Source organism: Nyctibius grandis, chromosome 1 (assembly GCF_013368605.1).
Source record: "Nyctibius grandis isolate bNycGra1 chromosome 1, bNycGra1.pri, whole genome shotgun sequence".
Classification (NCBI taxonomy): Eukaryota; Metazoa; Chordata; class Aves; order Nyctibiiformes; family Nyctibiidae; genus Nyctibius; species Nyctibius grandis.
The window spans coordinates 37,150,879-37,172,416 of NC_090658.1; the positions used below are offsets into that span (position 1 = coordinate 37,150,879).

The 21,538-nt window shown below is 42.8% G+C and overlaps 1 protein-coding gene across 2 annotated transcripts in view; it reads left to right on the forward strand.

The window, feature by feature from the left end:
• Positions 1-14,133: 14,133 nt before the first annotated feature.
• Positions 14,134-21,538, forward strand: part of RMDN2 (regulator of microtubule dynamics 2) — a 56,998-nt gene continuing 49,593 nt past the window's right edge. Inside the window, exons 1-2 of one of the 2 annotated variants that reach the window (XM_068414158.1) lie at positions 14,134-14,236; positions 14,785-15,251. In XM_068414158.1, coding sequence (XP_068270259.1) covers positions 14,797-15,251 — 455 coding nt within the window. In that variant the 5' untranslated portion in view covers positions 14,134-14,236; positions 14,785-14,796. Of the gene's footprint in view, positions 14,237-14,388; positions 14,487-14,784; positions 15,252-21,538 lie in introns of those variants that run through there. The other variant, XM_068414168.1, reaches the window with a different exon arrangement.

The following is a 21,538-nucleotide window of genomic DNA, read 5'->3' on the forward strand; positions in this document are numbered from 1 at the left end:
GCACTATATCTAAGGTGATTACAATTTATTAGGGCTATACACGAACAAAGCCTCTGCACTAATTAGGGAGACTGGCAGAGAAGGGAGTAAATTGCATCTGAAAACGAAGACAGGAAGGTAAGCCGATAAAGAGAGTGACCAGACCTGGTTCTCCCTGACCAGAACCCTGCGGGTGCTGCTCTCACCGCTGCCCATTTTCAGTCCCATGGTGAACTGCAGGCCAGGTTAAAATCAGAGCTGCCCACTGAGTGCCACAGTCTCGACAGGACCCTGATTTAAGCTGTCATCGCTTTACTCAAGAGGAATGAACTTGAGCAAGAGAAAGACAGAACAACAACAGGAGGATTCTTTAGAGCTCTTAAAAAGTTTGTCCAAGGAAGAAAATATAGACTATATGGCTTTGAAATACTTGCAGTTTGTCTCTGTCAAGTCCTGCTACAGGGAAGAACCAAGACTTTTCGAAAGAGAAAAAAAGATCCTTTTTCAGACTCTTTCATTTGACATCTAAGTATTACTTTGTCATGTTTGAAGCGACAGAATCAGTTTTTTCCTACTTTCACTGAGCTGCAAAACTTTTTAGTGATGGAAAATTGTCTTGTTCAATCTTTTCACAGTGGCTTATTTGGTCTTTGGCTTTACTGGTTCACTCCTGATTCTAGAGTCTCCATGTGTAAAGCACATGCAATGTAGAGCTATCTTAAACTTTGTCTGCTGTTCTTGTTATTAAGAGCGTGATTTCAGTGATGAATGTTTATAACACAGCTTGAGGAATTTCATCCTCCCCTGGTAAACTGTGTAGGAGATTGCCTTAATGGACAAAGAAAAACGTCTGCCGGACTGTAGCCAGAAGCTTGGATTTGCTTACAAAGAAGAAAATACACGTTAAACCTTCTGGTATTGTTTACAGAAGACATTTTAAAAAAATATTCACCTTGCTTCTCACAACCTAAAATGGAACCAGTGAAAGATTAATGTGGTTTTCACTATTTTATGGCAAATCACTTAGTTATGACAAGTTTAATTCTGTCTCTTGACCAGATGTCTTACAAGGCTGTCCTGCTCTGTTTTCTTCTACAAGTGCTTCTAACTGGGAAAATAAATTACAGATGACTGTGAGAAACTGAAGAGAACTAAAAGGTATGAAAAGAGAAAAAGATAATAGGTTTTATTCACAGGTGTAAGGATTCTGACTTGAAGGAACAGATTAAAAGCTGCAGCCCAGTTTTAACTTCCCTGAATGGTTTGCTGGAGCAAGACTTGGAACTGAAATTCCGCAAGCCATGATGTTAGTCAGATTTATGCTTATGCAGTTCATCTAATCAGGGCATAAACAAAGACTTCAGAATGTGAGCTGTTCTGAAGTCTACGTGACACAGGGTGTTCTGAGCTTAAGTTAAATTCACTAGAGAACAGTTTCTAACCTACACTGGAGAGAAGCAGAATCACCATTCGTCGTCTGGCTAATCTATTATGTTGCATTTATTGTAAAGGAAATGTAGATGCTCAGAGCTATATTGAAGAATGGCTACAAACAGGTAGACAGCCTAAAAATACTCATGCCAAACAGTTGCTGAGCACATCACTGCTTGCTAAAAAACTGTAGATGCCTAGCAGTTATAAAGGAGAGTTTCAAACAGGACCTAAGCATCATTGAGGTAGCAGCCAGGGCGCACTAGTGCCTTTCTCAGCCTGAGAACAGTAATTGAGAACTATTAATCCCCCTTTGTGTTTCCTCCCCTCACTCTGTCCTGGTCTGGCCTAAACCAGGCCAATTTTCCTTTCAGTGATTTTTACTTTCAGCTAAGTCTCCTCTAAGTAACTGCACTTTCTGAAACTAACTGCATGTTTTGCAGACAGTGTCTGCTTCCAGGACTGATAACGCTCGAAGCTTGTAGTTATCGCCGAGGCACCGGTAGGGATGTTATGCAGAAAGGCTCTTGCTGTACTTAGTCTTAGAGAAACCAAGGTCACTGCTAAATTCCTCACTGCTTACGAGTGAAGAGCCGCAGGAGGGTCATACCTGCAGGGAGGAGCAGGCAGGGCAGGTGACCCAAAATTGACCAACGAAGGTATTCCATCCTATACACGTCATTCTCGGTATAAAGTGGGGGGGATCACGAGGGTCTCGGCCCCAGAGGCAGGGGGGCCTCTGCCTGCTTGGGCTGCTTCTGCTGCTTGAGCCTTTGGCCCTTCCTTCTCCCTTCTTCTTCTGCTACTGCCGGTATCCAAGGAGGACTCTGTCCATTTTCCTGCTGCTCCTGATCCCAGTCGGTGCATCCCTGAATCCAGTTCTCGACCACTGCTGGGCCCAGCCAGGGCCTTCCCAGAGCCTACCCTGCAGTGCCGGTGGTGACATGGACGACATCGGGGGAGCTCGATCTTGGTTTTGTATATATTTGTATATATTTGATTATTCCAATATTATTATTATACTCTTTTTTGTTATTCTAGTTTATTAAAACTGTTTTAACTTTCCAACCCATAGGTCTCTCTCCCTTTTCCTTTTCCCTTTCCCTTTCCCTTCGGGGGTGGGGGGGGGTTAACAGAGAGCGTCTGCCACAGGTTTAAGAGCCGGCCCAGCTTTAAACCGTGACACACTCACTGGTCTAGGTTAAATGCCCGCTAACTGTATCCCCATGGAAAATGTCATGCGCCAGGAATGGAAAAGCACAGCAGCAATAGTCCCATGTAGCTGATGGATTAAAAGTTGATGAGTTCCTTCTGCTGCTGCATCTCAAAAATGAAAGAGAGGATGCCTCTTTTTCCTTAGAGCACCTTATCCATGCTGCTGCTTCTAGGTTGAAGGATAGATGTTCTTTCTGCTGTTGGCACTGCCTGAGGTGCTCTGGAATGGGAGACTGACTGCTCTTTCCTTCAGTGGACCCCGGGAGAACAAGAATTTCTCTCCCACATTTCTGGAAAAGACTCTCTGTCCAAAGTGGGATTACAATGGAAATGTGGGCTTGATCCTGGCCCCACCTCTCAGGTTCACAGGCTCCCTGACCCATGGTAGCTTCCCTATTGAGCTGTCAAGAAGCCCAGAAAGCATGTAAACTGCTGATAGAGAAAGCCAAGTAAGCCTGCAGGGGAAGGAGTCAGCTTGGGATCCCGCCTGGCTTCTGTCAGGGCCAATGTGCTGCTCAGAAATCTGTCAGTTACAGTTTGGTCTTTTTCCCCAATGGAGACATTTTCTGTCAGAAATTTCCAGCCAGCTCTGCTCTGTGCTGCTACTGCTGCTCCAAATGAGAAAGGCAAAAAGGCCCAGAGAGCCTCGCACAGGAAAGGAGCAGGGCCCTGGGGGACCTGGCATTATGGCGGGTCTGCAGTCCTGGCTGCCACAGCCCGACCACGAATACACTTCCGAAATGTCAGATATTCCCTCCAGAATGAAGCATGCATATTCACTCCAGTCTAACCGCTAAATCAGTGCATGTGCCTTGCCAGGGACTTTAAATAAAGGGTTTTATGCAACACTCTAGTCCTCTGATAAAAAGTTCTGCTTCTTATTAGAGTCCTAGTCCTGGTCAATATTCTTTGAATTTAAGAGGAAAGTCAATTCTCCTGCTATTTTTTTCCACAAAGAAGTGTATGCTTTTTTTTAATTAAACACCCAGCTGTTTAATAACTTGTACTTCTTACCTTAGCTGACTGAAATGCATTTACACCTAAGCTGGACAATGGCATCTATCTGAAGTATGCAGAACTACCAAAATTATTTGGTCCAAAACTACTACCACTGAAGCCAGGCACTTAAAATGAATTGGGACATTGTTCCTGATGAGTAATATTGTTAAAGTGTTACTGTGACTTTGCTGGCTCAGCTTAAGCAACAAATCAATTATTATGTTATTTCTTTAGATTGCAACTCTCCATGTACTACTCTTTTCCATATATTAGAAAGTGAAACATGATGAAAATATGAAGCTTGGGCTTAGTGCATGTTTTTCACCTTCTCATGGTATTTAGATGTAGATATTACAAAGAAAATGAACTATAATCGACGTAGTAACCTGACTTTTTAAAATAAAGTGCCTAAAATTATGCTGTTTTCCAGCTTGGTTTGAGCTAATTTTTATTATGCTTCACTGTTAAACACTGATTATGGTTTTAGAGCCATCACAGATAAAGACTGCCATTGCCTCACAGAGATTAAAGTATGAAAAAAAAAGATGCAGATAAGAAAAAATGCGCTGAGAAACCCATGTTTGTTTAGAAATACTGGTCAAGCTTCTTTGCTGCACCAGACTGCTGCTCAGTGCAATTCTTTGGGAGAAGGCAGCCAAGATAAGCAGGGAAACTATCACAGCTTCGTGATTTTCTGCTCATCCTCCTGTTTCAGTTCAAAATAGATTGCAGGACAGCTTGCCAAAGGTTGAAACTGAAGTCAACCTTTTTAAGACAAAAGAAACAATGATGATCACATGGGCTGGCCTCCCATATACCGCAATCCAAACACGTGTCTCCAATAACTTCCATGACAAGGATGTCTTGCAATAAGGCAGAGGTTGGTATACCCTAGGCATGTAAGAGCAAGACTCAGCAGTCTACAACCTGAAGCAGATGGACAACTACTAATCCCAACTTGAAGAATTGTTCTCCTTTGAAGGGGCCTTTTTCTCCAAAGAAGTTACAGGAAGCCTATACCTATGTACCCTGGTTACCCATTTCAATTCAGGAGGAAGGAATCCAGGTCATGGTCACTTTTGTTGCAGAGACAAGCTCTCTTGGCATTTAAAATTTTACAGACTGTCTCCACCTTCCTTTATTTCTTGTTTCTTTGCTTTTACCTCCAGTTTTTACTTGTGATTATTCCACATTTCTTCTGAGCATCTGTTCTGCTGCTTCCATTTCTCTTTGGTATTTTTTTTCTAAGACTGGAAGGACACGATGTTCTGAGCTGAATCTTTCTCCTTAAGGGTCAACTGACAGAGATCCGCACCATGAGAATTACTCTCGTTCAGATCTGCACTAGAAACAAGAAGAAACACCACAAAGATCTCTGCTGCTCTCTTAAGTAGTCCTGAGATATGTTACCCTCCCGCCTAGTACAGCTACAGGATACAAGCAGTTAAGTGATGTCTTTCCTTTCTCCATTTGTATCTTGTACCCTTTGTACTACAACAGTCCCAATTAGTGGTGCACTCTCAAGGCACACCTTGAGATGAGTCAAGTCAGTCACCTTTTTCCTCCAGCTCTTGGCCCTGTGCTCCTGCCTGTTTTCTCACACTGGGCTCTGCCCTGAGCTGATTGCACTCACCAATCTGGCAGAAATTTAACAAAAAAGTGGTTTTCAGCCAAGTCAGTGAGCTGAGCGACCTAGTGAACACTGGATTCAGTGCAAGAGAGGGTGTAAAAGCACAGGGAAAAATAGGACACCTGCTTTGGATGGCAGCAAGCTGTTGTCCAAGCAGATTTGTTTTCTACTGATCTTTCTTTCCTCCCTCACTTTTTTGTTTTTCCAGACTTCAGATCTTCTTTCTTTACCTCTTCAGGTAAAACTAGTGAAAACCAAAGCCTAACATGACTGTTTGATTATATCTCAGTCTCCTGAGGCCAAAATTTTAAAAGCCAGGCTCCTAGATTCACCCAAGGTCCTCCCCAAGCCATCAGCGGGTACCACCTGGCCCCAGCCTTCCCCGCCGCTGGGCACCACGGCTGCCGCCGCTGGGCACCACGGCTGCCACCGCTGCCTGTCGCCGGGGCAGCAGGAACGCGAGTCACGCCGCCACGGCCGTTTGCCCCCCGCAAACGCACCGCGAAGCACCCGGACAAGCGAGGAACACCGGGGATGGCGGTGCGTGTGTGGACTTTTCCTTCAGTATAAACAGGCTCGTGTTCAGGGACATCCCCGGCCCTTCTCGCCCTCAGACGAACGGAGCCCACCCCCACTGCGGCCCCCACTGCGCACCGACGCAGCGTTATTCAGACGGCGCCGCACAGCGGGGCTGCTCGGGCCGGCCCCGGCGGCAGCCGCGGGGAGCCTCCAGGAAAGCGCCCAGGCCGGGGGGCTGCCCTTAGGCCGCGGGACACGGCTTGCCCGCCCGCCCGGCCCGCAGGCCAGCGGGAGCCGCTCCCCGCGGGAGCCCCGGGGCCCCGCCGGGCTGCGTGAGGGAGGGCGACCGCTCCCGCCGCTCTGCCCCCGCCCCCGTCCCTGTCCCCGTCCCCACAGCCGCTGAGCGGCGGCGCTCGCGCGCCTCCCAGTGGGGACATTGCGGCGCGGCCACGTCCTCAGGGCCCTCCGAGGGGAGGCGGGAGCGGGGATTCTCTCAGGTGACAATAAACCGTGTCGCTTCTAGGCGGCCTTGCGGCCATGTCAGTGCGAGGAGGGTGAGTCCCTGCTCGGGCCCAGAGCGTTTCCGAGAGCCTTTTGTGTGTGGGGAGAGACTCGAGCACCTGGGGAGCCATGGCGGGGCTCCGTGCTCCTCCTGCCCTGGAAGCACCTACGGTATGTATGGCACAACACATGGTCTAGAACTAGAACGGGACCCGAGGGCCACGGGCTCCTGTGCCCTGCCGTCTCAGGGAGGCACGTTACATGCCTCTGTTCTCACATGGGTCACAGCCCCTCTGAAAACCAGGCAGTGCTGCCGCATTTCACACTTTATTGCAAGGCTGTTCTGTAACCCAGCTCCTCAGGTAGTTCTCAGTTCCAGGCTGTGCATGCACCAGCTCGCTCTTGTGCCAAGTGTGTGCTTTATCACGGGTACCCCTTCTCCCTGCCTCCCTCCGCAGAGTGGGGGTAGCAGCCTTGCCGCCTGGGCTTGGCTCACCAGCCAGGCCCTGATCTCTGGTACCAGCACCCCTTGGCAGGAGCTGGCCATTGCGTGTTGTGGTGGTGACAGAGTTTAGAGAGTGGTGAGCGGCAAATTGCATGGTGCGGTGTGGTTGTGAGACAGGTGTCCTCCCCAGGACGGTGTGTGGCCTCGGGGACATCATGTGGGCCACGTATGCCTCAAACTATGCCTGCAAAAAGGTTTTCTGTCAGGGATGGAGGCAATCAAGGCTGGTTATGGGGAGGCATTTGATTCATGTGATGCCTTGGAGCCAACCAGTACCTGACCTGTGCCCTGACCTTCCTAGCCTGGTGCTGCTCATTGCTGCACAGCCCCACCTTGCCCTCCAAACTCCCAAGCAGTTTCAAACATCACAACCAAAAGGCATAATTGCATCATGACACTTAATACTGGCATGGTGCTGGTTTTGATAAAAATATCAAGGAAGATTTAAATGTTATTGCCCAACATTAGTTTGCAGCCTAACACACATGAGTAGAGAGTACCCTGAGATCAAATAGGTTTCCCATTCTGCACATTTACAAAGTCCATTTGCACCCTCATTTGAGAGAACACTGCAGTAAGTTAAAAAATAAACAATTTTTTAGTGTTCTTTCTGCATTTTTGAATCAGGATCTGATGCAAAATAGTGAAGTCGTTACCTTATCTACATCATTTACTGCCTCACACACTGTTGGCTCTTCAAGAGTAGCTCTTGATATGTATCAGACTTTTTCAGAGTGTAGTGCTAGATTTTAGCCTTACTTCAAACTTCTTGCTCAGTAGGACTTTCGGTTGTGTGAGGAATGCAGATCTACAGATCCTTTAAAGCTTTAAAAGAATTTTAAATGTAAAAAATATTTTAAAAAATGGAAGTGTCAAAAAGGATTGTTTTACATCTGGAAGATATACCATATTTTGCCATTATAATGCATGTGGAAATTGTTTTATTGCCTTTGAAATAACTGTAAGACCAAACCAACCTTTACACCCCCATTTTATTTAAAAAGTGACAGACATAATCCCATTGAAATGAAAACAACTTAACCAAATTGCTTTGACATTATTTTTAATTTTGCAGGCTCCGACGCAAACCCTTCCATGTCTGTCTTTGACTTTTCTAGGTGTTTTGCTTGCTTAAGTCCCACTTTCCCAATCCAAGGCTATGGAGTAAATCACAAAGTACCTCCTTTATGAACATGGATTATCTTGAAAAACTGCTTAGTAACTTGCTAAAGTGTGTTATATCAGTATGCAATAGAAGTGTGTCAAGTATTTTATGTGCCTGTTGACATACAAATCTGTATTTGCATGTGCATTTGAAAATTGGAAAACAAAAGAAGAAAACAGAAAAACATGTTTCAATTGTTGGTACAATTTCTTCTTCAGGCTGGAATCTTACTCTGTTGTTCTCAGAAATAATTGATATTTCAGTCTGAATATAAAAGCACATGCCAATGAAATGCTTTTAAAACAACTACTCTGACCAAAAATCCGCCTGTTTAAGAATAGTGTAATGTTGCCTGAGATTCCAGCTGTTCGTTAGGTTTGGATTTTCAAAACTACATACTAAGTAACCCTGCAGTAGCTTTAAATAGCATCTATAAGAAGTGGCAATAGAAGAAACATTTTAACTGCTTTCACAGACAGCAGAACCCCTTATACTCCAGTATGTACTGGGAGGGATTTTGTTACTTCTGCTAAAATACAGTACAAAATTCTAGGCAGTCAAAGAGCCCAAATCTCAGTCTGGACCACACTGAAGAATGATTCCCCATATAACCTACTGGTTTAATCACACTAACACAGGCTGGGTGAAATTTCTAAATTAGAAAAAAAAAATCCAACGGAAATATGCAGACATTTAAAAGGCCATCGTTACCATTCTTGACGATTGATCTTACAAGAGGGCTAACCTGGTGTTGGAGTTGCTGCAGCCTTTTTTTCCCACAAGGTAGCAGCAGTAGAACTATGAATGATCAAGAGGCTTGTGAGCCCATCTCAACAAAATTCAGAAAGGCTGCCTGGTTTGTTTACTGTTGAGTCTTCAGGAATCTGCAGCTCAGAATCAGAGGAAAAGCTTCTTAAAACACTAGGACTGGGTGCAAACAGCAATTAAAATAATAAAATCTACATTTACATTTTACTTTAACAGATCGGTCTCCTGCTGAAGAGTCCACATCGGAGGACTTGAAAGAATCTGCAAAACTAAAATGCTGTGTATATAAATATATTTGTGTGAGTGTATATGTGTGTGTGTATTGAATATAGTAGAAACCCTGGCTTGTTATTGTATATAGCAAAAATCTTGTAACTGGTTAGGAGTTTCTATCTGCTTCCCTTTAGCTATCCTGGTTTCACCACTTTTCTTCATGCTTTTTGCTGCATTTATCAGTTGACATTGTCCAAATATGATGCTACAATGAAGGAGGAACCCCTTTGCCAGCATACAGAAGCTGCCAAGGGGAGGTGACCTCCTGCCCTGCATTCACCCTGTCCTACCTGAATAATTGTGTAACCCACATCAAAACCTCCTAGTGTAAATATCTATGTATAGAGTAATGATTTGGGTTGGGTTAGGTGGGCACTTCCGAGGCAAATCTCCCAATCCTCCCAGCTTGGCTAGCTCTGCTTCACCCTGTGGAGCAGACTTGGGACACACAAGTTGCACTTTGGGAGGATCCATTGCAGAAGCACACCCAAGGCACTGCAGCCACAAACGAGCCTGCAGCCCCTGCGATCAGACCACAGCTAGTCAAAAGTTAACCCGGGGCACAGCATGGATGTCATGTCATGGCCTCAGCACCAACTGTTTTGCTTACAGACACATGCCTGTCAGTCCCCACTGCTTGCTAGTATACACATAGCCTTAGTGGCCTAGGTGGAAAGTTAAAATCAGAAGGGAAAGTTTTGATAGGCTCACCAGTGCTAGTACAGAACAGGGCAGAAATGATGGAAGAACACACCACATCACTCGGATGAAGGGTTTTCTTTAATGTGAAATGCAGACATCCTAGGGCCATGTATTAAGTGATATTTACTGGAGGGACAGATCTGTGGAGTTCAGGAAGGGGCACTCTACCATTTCCCGGTGGAAATGGTAAACTCCTTAAAATACTTTAATATGCTCTGAAATTGCATATTAATAAGTAAGCTGAAAAAATCCCTTCTAATTAAATAGAAGAAAAAACATTAGGTGATGTGGAATGCATGTGTACACACACACACACACACACGCGCATATTTACAAAGAATTTGAGTTTTTGAGTTTTGACTCCCAAGGAATATATACCTATATATGTAAAATACAAGTTTATACACACGTACTCTGATGGGTTTTGTACCTATTTCATATATTTTTCCTCTTTGGTATATATCCAGGCACTCCCAGGACCATTTCTCTTTGTGAAGTTATCAGGCAGTGCTGTGGAATTACGTCTAATGTAGCCTTGAGTATTTCTTCCTATTCTTGTCAACACAACATACACAAACTCTTTTGAGCTGCCAACTCTCACTCTTACATCAAGGAAATTGAATCATATACCTTGGCCTAAAAAATTAACATAGCTTGTATAAATATATTTGATAATGTCCTTGAGCTTACGGGTGAGACGAAGACAAACACAAAGAAGAAGGAACAAGGTGTACATCTTTTTTTATTTTTTTAAATGCCATGGCATCAGTGACCATGTACTTAGCTGAAATTGCAGCACCAGATCCTATCAACACACTAAATAAATAAACAGATAGTTGTGTGTGCAGTTGAACTAATGAAGCCAGGTTTCCTATCAGGTTATACCTTGTAGTTCAATTCCCTCACATCTAACAAAATGTAAGCTCTGCTTTAGCTTTTCCTGTCCTTGCAAAATGCTTTTCTCCTGTGTGGATTCTCAGTTGTGTAACAAGGGGTGAGCGATCTTCCCTATAGTGGGGGCACTAATTCATGACTTTCTCCTTTAAAAGATCAACTAATTCTAAGAAAATTGTCAGAAGTTAATTTCCCTGTTGAATTTGACTGAGTTTGGCCAAAGACTCAAAAATACTGGGGAGCATGCAGAGGTACAGTTACTCTTACACACACAGAGACATGAAGACAGCACAGCTACAATAATTGTTCTCTGGGATCTATGCTAAGCACTATATATTTATTTGAAGAAAACAGAAGAGATCAGTGTGCTATTACCCATCTCCTTTTAACTCCAATTTATTAATTTTTCATTAAGAACACTGGACAATTGTTCAGAGCAAGAGCAGCAGAGAATATTGACAAGTCTGACAGTGAGTTCTTCCCCTCCCTATGAGGTAAGATATAATTTTGTGTCACGGTTTAAAGCTGGGCTGGTTTAGGCCAAACCAGGACATTTTGTTTACTTTTATAGCAAAAGATTCAGGAGAACTCAATACAACTTGACAGAACAGCAGGATTCCTGGCAGGCTGGTTGCAAGTCTGGTCAAAGGTATTTCAGCTTTCACAATATTTGGTGATTTATTAACAAGGTTTGATTGTACGCTTACAACTGCTGAAGTAATAAGTATGAAGTGTTACTAACACATTAGAAGTTTCTGTATTTGTTACAAGCAGTAGTTATAAATCTCTAGTTAGGGGGGCATTTCAGAAAGAACAGCACACCACAAAAGAAAATCTACAGAAGAATTACAGCTAAAGAATTTTATGTCAATTGTAAAATACCAATGCCTTCCATACAGAAATGAAAACACCAGTAAATTAAGCTACATCTTGGCTGGAAATAGCATGCATCTGTTACAATGTAATGGTTCTCTCACTCATTGAACACCGTTGCTCAATACTAAGCTAACTTTTCTAATATAACACAACAATACTGTCAAAGTTCAAAATTTCCCAAAAGATCAGTTGAACTACATGGTCTGGTTTTACACATGCAGTGCTGTAGGAGGCTGGTGCCCTGTGCAGGTGTGTCAGCATTGCAGCTCTGGTGCACTGAGCTCATCCCCCAGCATCTGCCTGGGGCTGGGGGTGGAGGGAGGCAGGATGTTCACAGGCTCTTACCACCCCAGAGCTGGTGACCTTCATGAAACTTCTTGGAACTTCAGTATCTTGACGTCTTTCTTCTGTCAAAATTGGCTGAAATTGAATTCCAGGTTCAGGAGCTACTACTGGGTGGAGAAAGTATCATGGTATTGCCTGACAGAAGGACAGCACATGGACAACCTGCGGACATAAGCTTTGTCTTCTTAGGAACTAAGGCTAAAAATACACCAAAAATCCTAAAAATACACTGGGCTAACCATTTTATAACAGATGGTCGTCTGGACTTGCATGGTTTTTAGGACTTCAGGTACAAAGTTTCTTTTGAACTAGGGAAAAAAATCCACATGCAGAAGAACAGCACTTTTCTAAAAACAGTTCCTTTCTGGTTTTTAGAATGCATGTCAGATTTAGGCCAATTTAATTGTGCCAAATCTAGATAAACTGGCGTTTAATTCCCCAGCTTGAAAAGCTGATGTGTTCTGGCAGGTTTCTACATGCATGTATTAACTTCTGTGCTTCCACGCTGCTCTGCCTGGGTAAAATGGCCACAGGAGAAAAGCAAATAGAGTTTGGGACCAGAGAGGTGACCTAATTTTCACAGTTGCTATGCATCCAGGTGGTTGTAGACAGCAGTTCTCCTGGGCCATTAGTGTTGAAAACAGGCCACTTGTCTAAGGCCTGCAGCCTGAGACAGCCACTTTGGAAAAATCACTTTGGTTTTTGCATCCATAATCTTTTGTTTCAGCTTTGTGCTGTGTTTGCCCTCCAATTAATTCTCTTTTTAAAATCCTATCCTGTTTTAATTGGCTTATAGAAAGATTTTTGGCAGTCGGTATTGAAAAGAGAAAATAAAAATAAACGTTCTCCAACAAATTTTTATTACCGTTCCTGAACATTTGAAATATCATCAGCATGGAGATTCATGTAGTCCTGTTCCATTTTAAAACACTGATGGATTATGTAACTTAAAACAATTACTTATAGTGAAATTTGTTCTTTAAAATAATTTTATTTCAATAAAGTTTCCATACAATTGAAGAGATTACCATCCTCAGTTTAAAAATATCAAATTTTACAAACATATGAACAGATTATACTTTTTTTTAAGTAGGAAAACTGTAGCATACTGAAACAGTATTCATTTTTCCATCTTAACAAATTTCTACCTTTCTCTCAAGTTGTAGTTTGGTCTCATGTAAGGCTAATTTCATCCTCAGGTTCTTAGTAGAGAATTAGTTAGTAGCTGTAGTTATTTTAAAGGAAGTCTTTGTTTGAAAATCAATGGTCATTAGACTGATTTACATTTGCTAATTTTCAATAAGACTGAAAATTCTTGAGTTCTTGGTGCCTATTTAAGGTACTTCTTTTTTTTTTAACAGCACTTTGTTCACTTTTTAAAGGTAATGAGTATGTTTTTTAAGAAGTACATTGTGTTCCTTTGTTTCTGAGTGATAGGGCTACGGAAAATTCTAACTGTGGAAGGGCAGTTTCTTTCATTGCGCAGATATAGCAGTTTCCTTAATGGTTTCATTGAGCCCTCACGCAGAAGAACATGAGTTTTACACTTCTAAATTCTGGCAGGATCTTGTGCACGGGCACCCTCCAGAAGCCTTCAGGAAGACGAATGGGCACAGCAGGTTGTCTGTGATGCTCCTTCTTCCATTCAAGGCAGATACAGAAAGAAATAGTGTCATAAAGGAGAAAGAAGGGTCTTGTGAGCATCACCAACAAAAGTGATGTCTCAGATGGGACTCAGGAGCAATACTTCCCACACTCTGCTAAACCCAAGTTGCTCCATAACTTTGGGCCATCTATAATGGACTTTGGTGAAATCAGCTTTGGGCCCTTAGATGGCTAAAATTGAGATGAAGCTTTTGTGCCAGGGCTACTCCTCTTCTTGGCAACCGGGTTGGGATTCTCCATGATTTTGCGGCTTCAGGTCTCCACTAATGCAGTGGAAATACTGTTTCTCTAGGGCCCAGGAGCAGCAAAGGTTAGGTTAGTGAAAACAAGCAGCCAGCAGACTCAAGAAAGACACATAAACGGGTAAATTTGCACTTGAACAGCGCATTCGAGCACCGTGTGAAGCAGGTGCAGCAGGCGCCCCCCAGCCGCACAGCCCGGCGGCATTCCCAGCGCCGCGGCCCACCCGGGCTCGCAGCCGGAGGCCCGGCCCCAGCCAGGCCGGAGCTCCGCCCGCCCGCCCGCTCTGAGGCTGCCAGGGCCACAGGGCGGGCCCGGCCCGGCCCAGCGCCCTCCTCCACAGGGCAGTGGCCCGTCACCCTGCCGGCAGCCGCGGCAGAGGCCCGTCCCCCTCGATCCGGGTATCGCCGCCCCGCGGCGGCCTGGCCGCCACCACCGCCCCCTGTGCCGCGGGGGGGGAGCTGGGGGCCGCGCGGCGCCGCGCCGGGGACGGACCCGCTCCCGCTGCCACTCCCGGACCGGCCCGCCGGTACGTAACGGGGGCGGCGCCGGGCCCGGGGCTGGCGCTGCCGCCGGCGGCGCCCCCTTGCCGGGGCGGCCGGGGCTGGGGCGGGCTGCGGGACGGGCGGTCCCCGCGGGGAGGTGACCGCGGGTCTCCGGCAGCCCTTCGGCGCGGTGGGGCCGGGGCGGCGGCGAGACACCCCTGCGGGCGGCGCGGGCTGCGCCACGGCCTGACAGCTGGGTGTCCGCCGCTCTGCAGCTGCGGAAAATCCGATTATGTGAGTTTCTCGCATTGAAACAAAAACAATCCCAAGATGCGGAGAAGGTTGAAAGTGAAAGCTGCGGTGCAGAAGTGTGTGCCCCTCATCCCCCGCCTCCCCAAACCCACAACGGCTAGTTCTTGCGGTCGTAGCACATAGCCTTTTATTGCAGAATCTGCTGGAGTTGTAACTTTGGATCTTCAGCGTGCGCCAGTTATTCTAGCCTTACACTACTGTGACTTAAAAGCAAAGTCGTTTGGGTAGAGTAGGAAAAACATCTTTAACTCTGGCTGTTATTGTTGTCTCACAATTTTAGGAGAGTGCAGAGATGTCTCGCTTCGAAAATAAAGGACTAATACTGGGCATAATGGCAGGGACTGCTGGAATAAGCCTGATGTTGGTTTGGTACCATAAGACCCGAAAACCCGGTACAGCTGTGCGTATACCTGCATTCCTAGATGTCGGTAACAGGCTTAATTCTGTGGGCTTGCAAAATGAAGCTCCTAATGAGCAAGGGGTAGTAATGGTTTTGCACGGAAGGCAGCTACAGATACTAGAAAAATTGAATGGCTTGCTAGTAAGCGTGGACGAACTGAAGAGAGAGGTGAAATTTCTGAAAGAAGCTATTCCGAAGCTTGAAGAGCTTGTTCGAAAAGAGCTTCAAGGGAAGGGAGATGTTCAGAGAGTTAGCCCATCACACAGAGCAACGAAGCGGAGAAAAGCTGAGACAGCTTCTGGTGCAACAGAAACGACCAGCTCTGAGGAGGCCGAAAGTGAAGGAGGGTGAGTCAATAATATTTTGGATATACTACAGTACACATACAGTGCAAATTGCATCATTACCTGTGTGAAACTTTGTACTTTGAACAGGATCCCTTTTAAAGTTTTACGTATATTTTATATTTCTCTATATTCAGGGAAAAAACCCACAAAAATTCAAATTGGTGATTTTTAGATGAGAGAAAACTCTGTGTGACCATCTCTGAATCTGCACTACAGCTGAAGCTGGCTGAACACCAAGCATAATACAGATTTTTAAGGGTGCATTTGATAACAATCTGATGCAGTATTGCTACATAGCTATGCAATGAGAGGCAAAGTTCAGAATAATGCTGTGATTTTAAAAGTGCTTCTAGTAAGAAAGTAGTCTCGTCTCCGTGACAGAGTTTGTTCAAACTGTATGAATGCTCTTTGTGCTTTTCATGAGAGTTGTCTTCTGTGGGCCTTGAAGATGAGTTATTACAGTGTTCTGCCTAAAGGTATTACATGCTATGAAAGCTATGTCCGAATGCAGTACGTGTAGAAATGGCAGTATGTTTATGTATATTTGCTGTTCTAGACACTTTCTGGTGGCTTAAAAAGTAATCATGAAGGATGTAGGGTACTGACTCAGTAAGGCAGGAAGTTCCTGATTTTGATCACATCTTGTAGTCCCATTGTGGTTAACGGGGTCTTTTATATGTGTGAGTTGAGGAACACGCTGAAGGATCTGGTGTACCTGGAGTCCAGGAGAAGGACTATATTTTTGTCTTTTCATATGTTACCTAATATACCCTCCAGTAGTAATGTAAAAATGGTGATGACATTACTCTGCTGTAATTGCAACTTTGTTTTGATATAATCAGATTAGATACTTACACGCAATTTAATAAGGGTATGTTTATAGCAAGTGAGTTTTTTGAACCATCTCCTCAGTGTGTTATACATACCTGGGTAGGCAGCATTATGTCTGTAAATTGTGTATCTTAAGTAACTTTTTTTCTTTAAAGGTATATTAATTAACTATAATATTCTGAAGACAGCAACATACTGCATATAATAATTAATGGAATTCTATTTTTAAGGGTTCCTCCAAATTTATTTTCAGTTCCTGTGGGCAGAATTTCTTGTTATGCTACATCCCAGCCCACATGCTTCACGAGTCTCGTATTTTGATACTGTATTTTGAGACCTGTCAGTTCTATTATGAACGAGTTCTTTTATTTTAAGTATTCGGTATTGGCAGGAGTATTCGAAGACATTCCCCCTTCATATGGTGTAGAAACATTTCAGTACTATTAGTTTCTCAGATTGTTTTATCCATTAGTTGGTTTGCAGAGGCCTTTATGTTATGCATAAAATGTTTGGACGTGGAGATAAGGCTAAAGGACCAGTTTATGAATAATCAGGTTCACAGACGCAATATAGGGGTTATTCCACACCCAGCATTTGAGAAGATCCTGTTTTCTGGTCAGGAGAGATGTGTTGCTGTTTGGGAACTAGCCAAGGAAACTTGTCTGTTCAGGTTCTTCTTGTGACGAAGCAGCCAATGAGATGATCCAATACAAGTGATTACAGTGTGCAAGAGCTTTGAATGTGTCCTTAAGAGAGGCCTTCTCTGACAAGTATTTGTATACAGTCAGAAGGAAGGAAGATAATTCAAGGTTATTGATAGTGTTAGTCATTTGGGTATGTGCTTTTCCAATGCTATTTTTTAATCCCTTTTCAAAAGAGGTGTTGTTTTCCTACTGACACCTTGTACTTGATGTGCTTGTTTTGCATATCTCGTCTAAATTTAAGATAGTTTTATTTCATTTAAATAATTTTTGTATTTTTTTTCATCCTCTTGCAAATGTAAGTAGGTTGTTAATCCTAATGTGTGTACAGCTGCAATGTATGTAGCTTTTTCTGAAGTCTTATGTAACTTTAATGACAGTGGTGCATGTTCTATGAGAGTTTGCCATGAGAGACAATAACAACAAACCTTTTTTTCCAGTTAATGTGCATCACCACTTTATGTGCTGTAGATATAACGCCATGTGCATTGTTTTAACTGTTCTGTGGTGAATTCCCCACACAATAATGCATTCAGTTGCTAGTTGTGCACTAGAGAAATCATTTTTCTCTTTGTTACAGATCAAACATTTTTTCACTTTCTGTATTCTATCTAAAGTACATGCAACACATTTCACTCCCTCAGCAGTATTTTCATAATCTAGAAGATAGGATTTTGCTTGTGTTAAGCACTTCTGGTTTTAACTGACAAATGGGCAGGTGCCTGGAATTGACAGATGAAGTAATCTTAAGAGTTTTGTGGACTTGTGCTGGGTGACTACATTGGTTTCAGATTTGTACACTTCTTCCAGAAAAGCTTTTAATACTACATGTTTTTTCCATAAAATATTTGAAGCTGGCAGTCTCTGATATGGTCCTGACTGCTTTTGTCTGCCCTGGTCATATTCTCAATGTCGCTGTTGGTATTCAACACCTTGGGAAGAAAAACTTTCTATTTTGCCTTTCAAAAATTATATATTTATGTAAGTGGAAAAATATCACATGCTTTTTAATAAATGAGATGTATTTTTACATAATAACAGGTAACCTGAATGGAAGGTACACTGAATGGATGGGACACTGATTGAATGCTGAAGAGCCTACGGTTTCTAGTCTGTGCTTTTCTGTGTTCTATTCTTAATAGTTTGTTTTCATTAGTAAATGCTGGAAACTGAACAATCTTTAACATTTGAGAATGTGTAACAAGCACTCGTTCATTTACAAATACAATAAATTGTGTCTAGATGATCACCTGGGTTGGAGAGTATCACCTAATTCTCCTCTTTATGATTTTAAAGCTGTTTCCTCCCTGATACAGCAGTGATGAGCCATTGACATCAGTGTCATGTTTGGCACCGATCTTCAGCTGGCCTGGCATCCAAGCTTTTCAAATTACATTTGGCGTCAGTCAGCAGAAAGTTTCACCGCAGTAAATGCTTTTCCTACAGGTGTTTTATTTATAATTTTTCCTTGAAATAATTTAAATATTCAGCAGGAAGAAACATTTCCCTTGCCTGCTTCTGAGTATCACTTCACTTATCATTTCTTCATTTATTTTTGCTGCCCATTTGTTTTCAGCACAGCCCTCAGTTGACCTGAGAATCTGGTTTGCCAAACTTTTCCTCGAGGGCCGCTTGTCATTACTGATGGATATGCAGTCTGCTGGGTCATACAGTGCAAATTTGATCCAGATCAGTCTGTGACGTACAATCACCTTTCTAATGAATTAGCTGGAGTGGATGAGACTGTGTTTGTGTCAGCTTGTGATTTTTTTAAGTTGGCAAAGAGACAACAGATGATATTTGATCTGCCTAAAAGCTAAAGTGTTATGAACAGATGATACATGGTTAGGCCCAGTGTCTGTCAATTTGCAGATAATCCAACACAGTTTTTGAACCCGCAAAGTGAGTTTATACCACAGTGGTGTTTTATACCACGTAGCTCAGGTTTTTTTTTTAATCCAGTACTAAGTGCCTGGATTTACTGAACAGCTTAACCACAGTGTGATGAGTCTCTGGCACAGTTTCCATTTGTTCTTTGAACTTTGAAGAGTCCTTTGTGATCCATCTGAGCCCAGTTGGTTGATCATTGCTCCTGACATTCTTACCTCTGTTTTTCTCTTTTAAATAAATCTATTGGTAATAAAGGTGAAAACAAATTGGCACTGACTGTAGACATTTCTAAAGTTCTTCCGTTTTCTCAAATATTGTCCAACGTGTTTATCACACGTAAATACTCACTTTTCTGTTTATCACGGGATAAAACCTCTTGCTGGAAAACACCAGGTAAAATTGCAGATGTCAGTGTTGTTATGTGAAATATTTGTAAAACAAACCATAATGACTCTTCCTCATTTTTTGTTAATTTCTCTTTTGGATTAGTGTCATCAGCCCTTAGACTCTTGGAGTTTTTAAACTGTGTTAAAAAGAATCTCCACTTCTGTTTGTGTTAGTACTGATTTTTTTATAGTACTGCTTTTCATAACATGCTTTTCTAGAATGAGTAGAAGTATAAGCCTGCTAGCTGCTTTGTTGAAGTCAGTTATCACGCACTTTTTATTGTAGTTTTATATCAATAGTATCTGTTACACTCTTATTTTGTCCTTAAGTAGCTGGAAGGACTTCCTATCTTGTAATAAAACTGGCTTAAGTTCATATTGGTAAAGTACAGCTTACCCAAGTTGTTAGGAAAAATCCTAGCTGTTTATTTTTTAAAAGTCCGTATTGCCTTCTTAACATATTTTGTTTTCATGCTTAAAACGTTTCAGCTATGATAAGATTCGAACAGAGCGCTAGTAAGAAAATGAATGCCATCAGAAACAAAAGAGAAAAACATTCTCTATGCCTAGTTTGCTACAATGTTTGAAATGATATTTAGTGTTTTATACTTTATTAAATTACCTTGCTGTCATTTTACCCCCATGACTCCTGAGCAATGTGGGAGTTTGCCTGGGGTGCGTGACTAGCGAGGTGGGAACTCATCACAAATAAGTCATGAAGCCCTTGGCTGTCACCTTGGGGCTTTTCCTGTGGAAGGTGCTGGGAGGCAGCAACGTCAGCTCTGCAGCCAAAGAAGAAGAGACAAGGAAGAGAGAACCCTCTGAAGGCACTATGAAGCTACTTTTCCGAGGAAAGAAAGGAAAAATTTAGAGGAATGCTGATGCATCTCGGGGATAACTAATATGTCCAGTCTTAAGCACTAGCCATTGTTTGCACTCCCTTGGGAATTTTGCTGTCAGGACATTTAATTTCTGGCCTTCCCGTGAAAAACACTATTCACTTCAAACCACACTTGGAGAAGATTTTAAAAATTTTGTTTCTTTTGTTGGAGAATGGCATTTTTCTCTGTTTGTTGGATAGAAACTCCTGCCCCTTAGCATAGCTCAGTGTCTTCTCATCTCTGTCAGCAGGCAGAGAGTTGTATTGTTTGTTGCAGTCCCTGGGAATTACTGGCATTGCCTTATACTGAAAAAATTTATTCACTGTTGTGTTTTTCACTTCCCACAGGTTGTTTTATAGGTATTGTTTTGCTTTCTTTAAAACATGCAATCAACAAGTAAATTGAAATTTATGGCATTCTCATCAAAGTTTAAGATGGTCTGCTCCACTTTAAATTCTTTGAGGATTCATAAAGCAGATAAATAGAGGAGGTAGGAGAGAATTTCCCGGGACAGCGGAGGTGAGAGGGAGTGGGGAAGAAATGACCTGTCCTCTCTGCTGTTTCTCTGCACAGATGTGGCCTGGAGATCATGTTTCTGTAGGAGAGGTGGGATAAGGAAAGGCTTGATGCAGTATGATCTGATCTTAAAAGATTATCCTTCCATAATATTATATAATTTGCTCCTTATGGGTTCACATCATCTGTTTGATAGTGACCTACTTCATACTTTTTCCATTTGAGTCTCTCAATGACTTATCTGATGTCATATGAATTTGATGTTTGGCCTCAATATGATGTTTGGCCATGACATTTTGATACAGTGCTGCTGGAAATCTCTGCTGGGTTTGTTTGGAGTGACAGGGCTTGGCTGTCAGCCCGACCTTGGCCTTCATGTTTTTGCTGGGAGAGTAACATTTTCTAATAATCACTTTTGTCTGTTTTCTAACATTGGAACAGTAGCAATCATATAAATTTTAGCCAATGTTTATGCAGCAAAGATAAAGATGACAACATCAATATTGACTTCCAAACACTGATTCCTTACTTTCGCATCTCCCTGCTTAGGTAGCATTTGATACAGTGCCCAAATTCCTGTAACGAAGGAGAGTTACAGTTGCAGTATGGGAATTTGAAATTGCCTTCACTGCTTAGTTGTTGTTATTTTATATTATCTAGAGCCCTTCTTTTAGGTTGGTAATTGCACAAACCCTCAGTGCATTTATCTTTTAATTAGGGGGGGGTGGGACATCCAAACCATGTGAGGAAAAGTACTTTCCAAACATACTTCACATCACAGGATTATGTATTGGAGCTAAAAGTCTGCCCCCCTCCTACCAAATCCCTTGCACTTTTGGTCAAGTTAGTGCTCTTACAAATGCAGCCTAGATATGATGTAGCTCTGCACCCACTTCAAAATAACTATAGAAGAACAAGATGCTGTGTTTTTAAAGATGCTTCAGAAAACCAAAATAAATGTTCAGTGGCTTACAAATAAAGACTCTGCAGGATACAACATAGAATGTGTCATCAACTTCAGCATCATCAAGATTATGTAAAACAATCCATAGGAATCTATGAAGTTTCCCATCTCTGCTCTG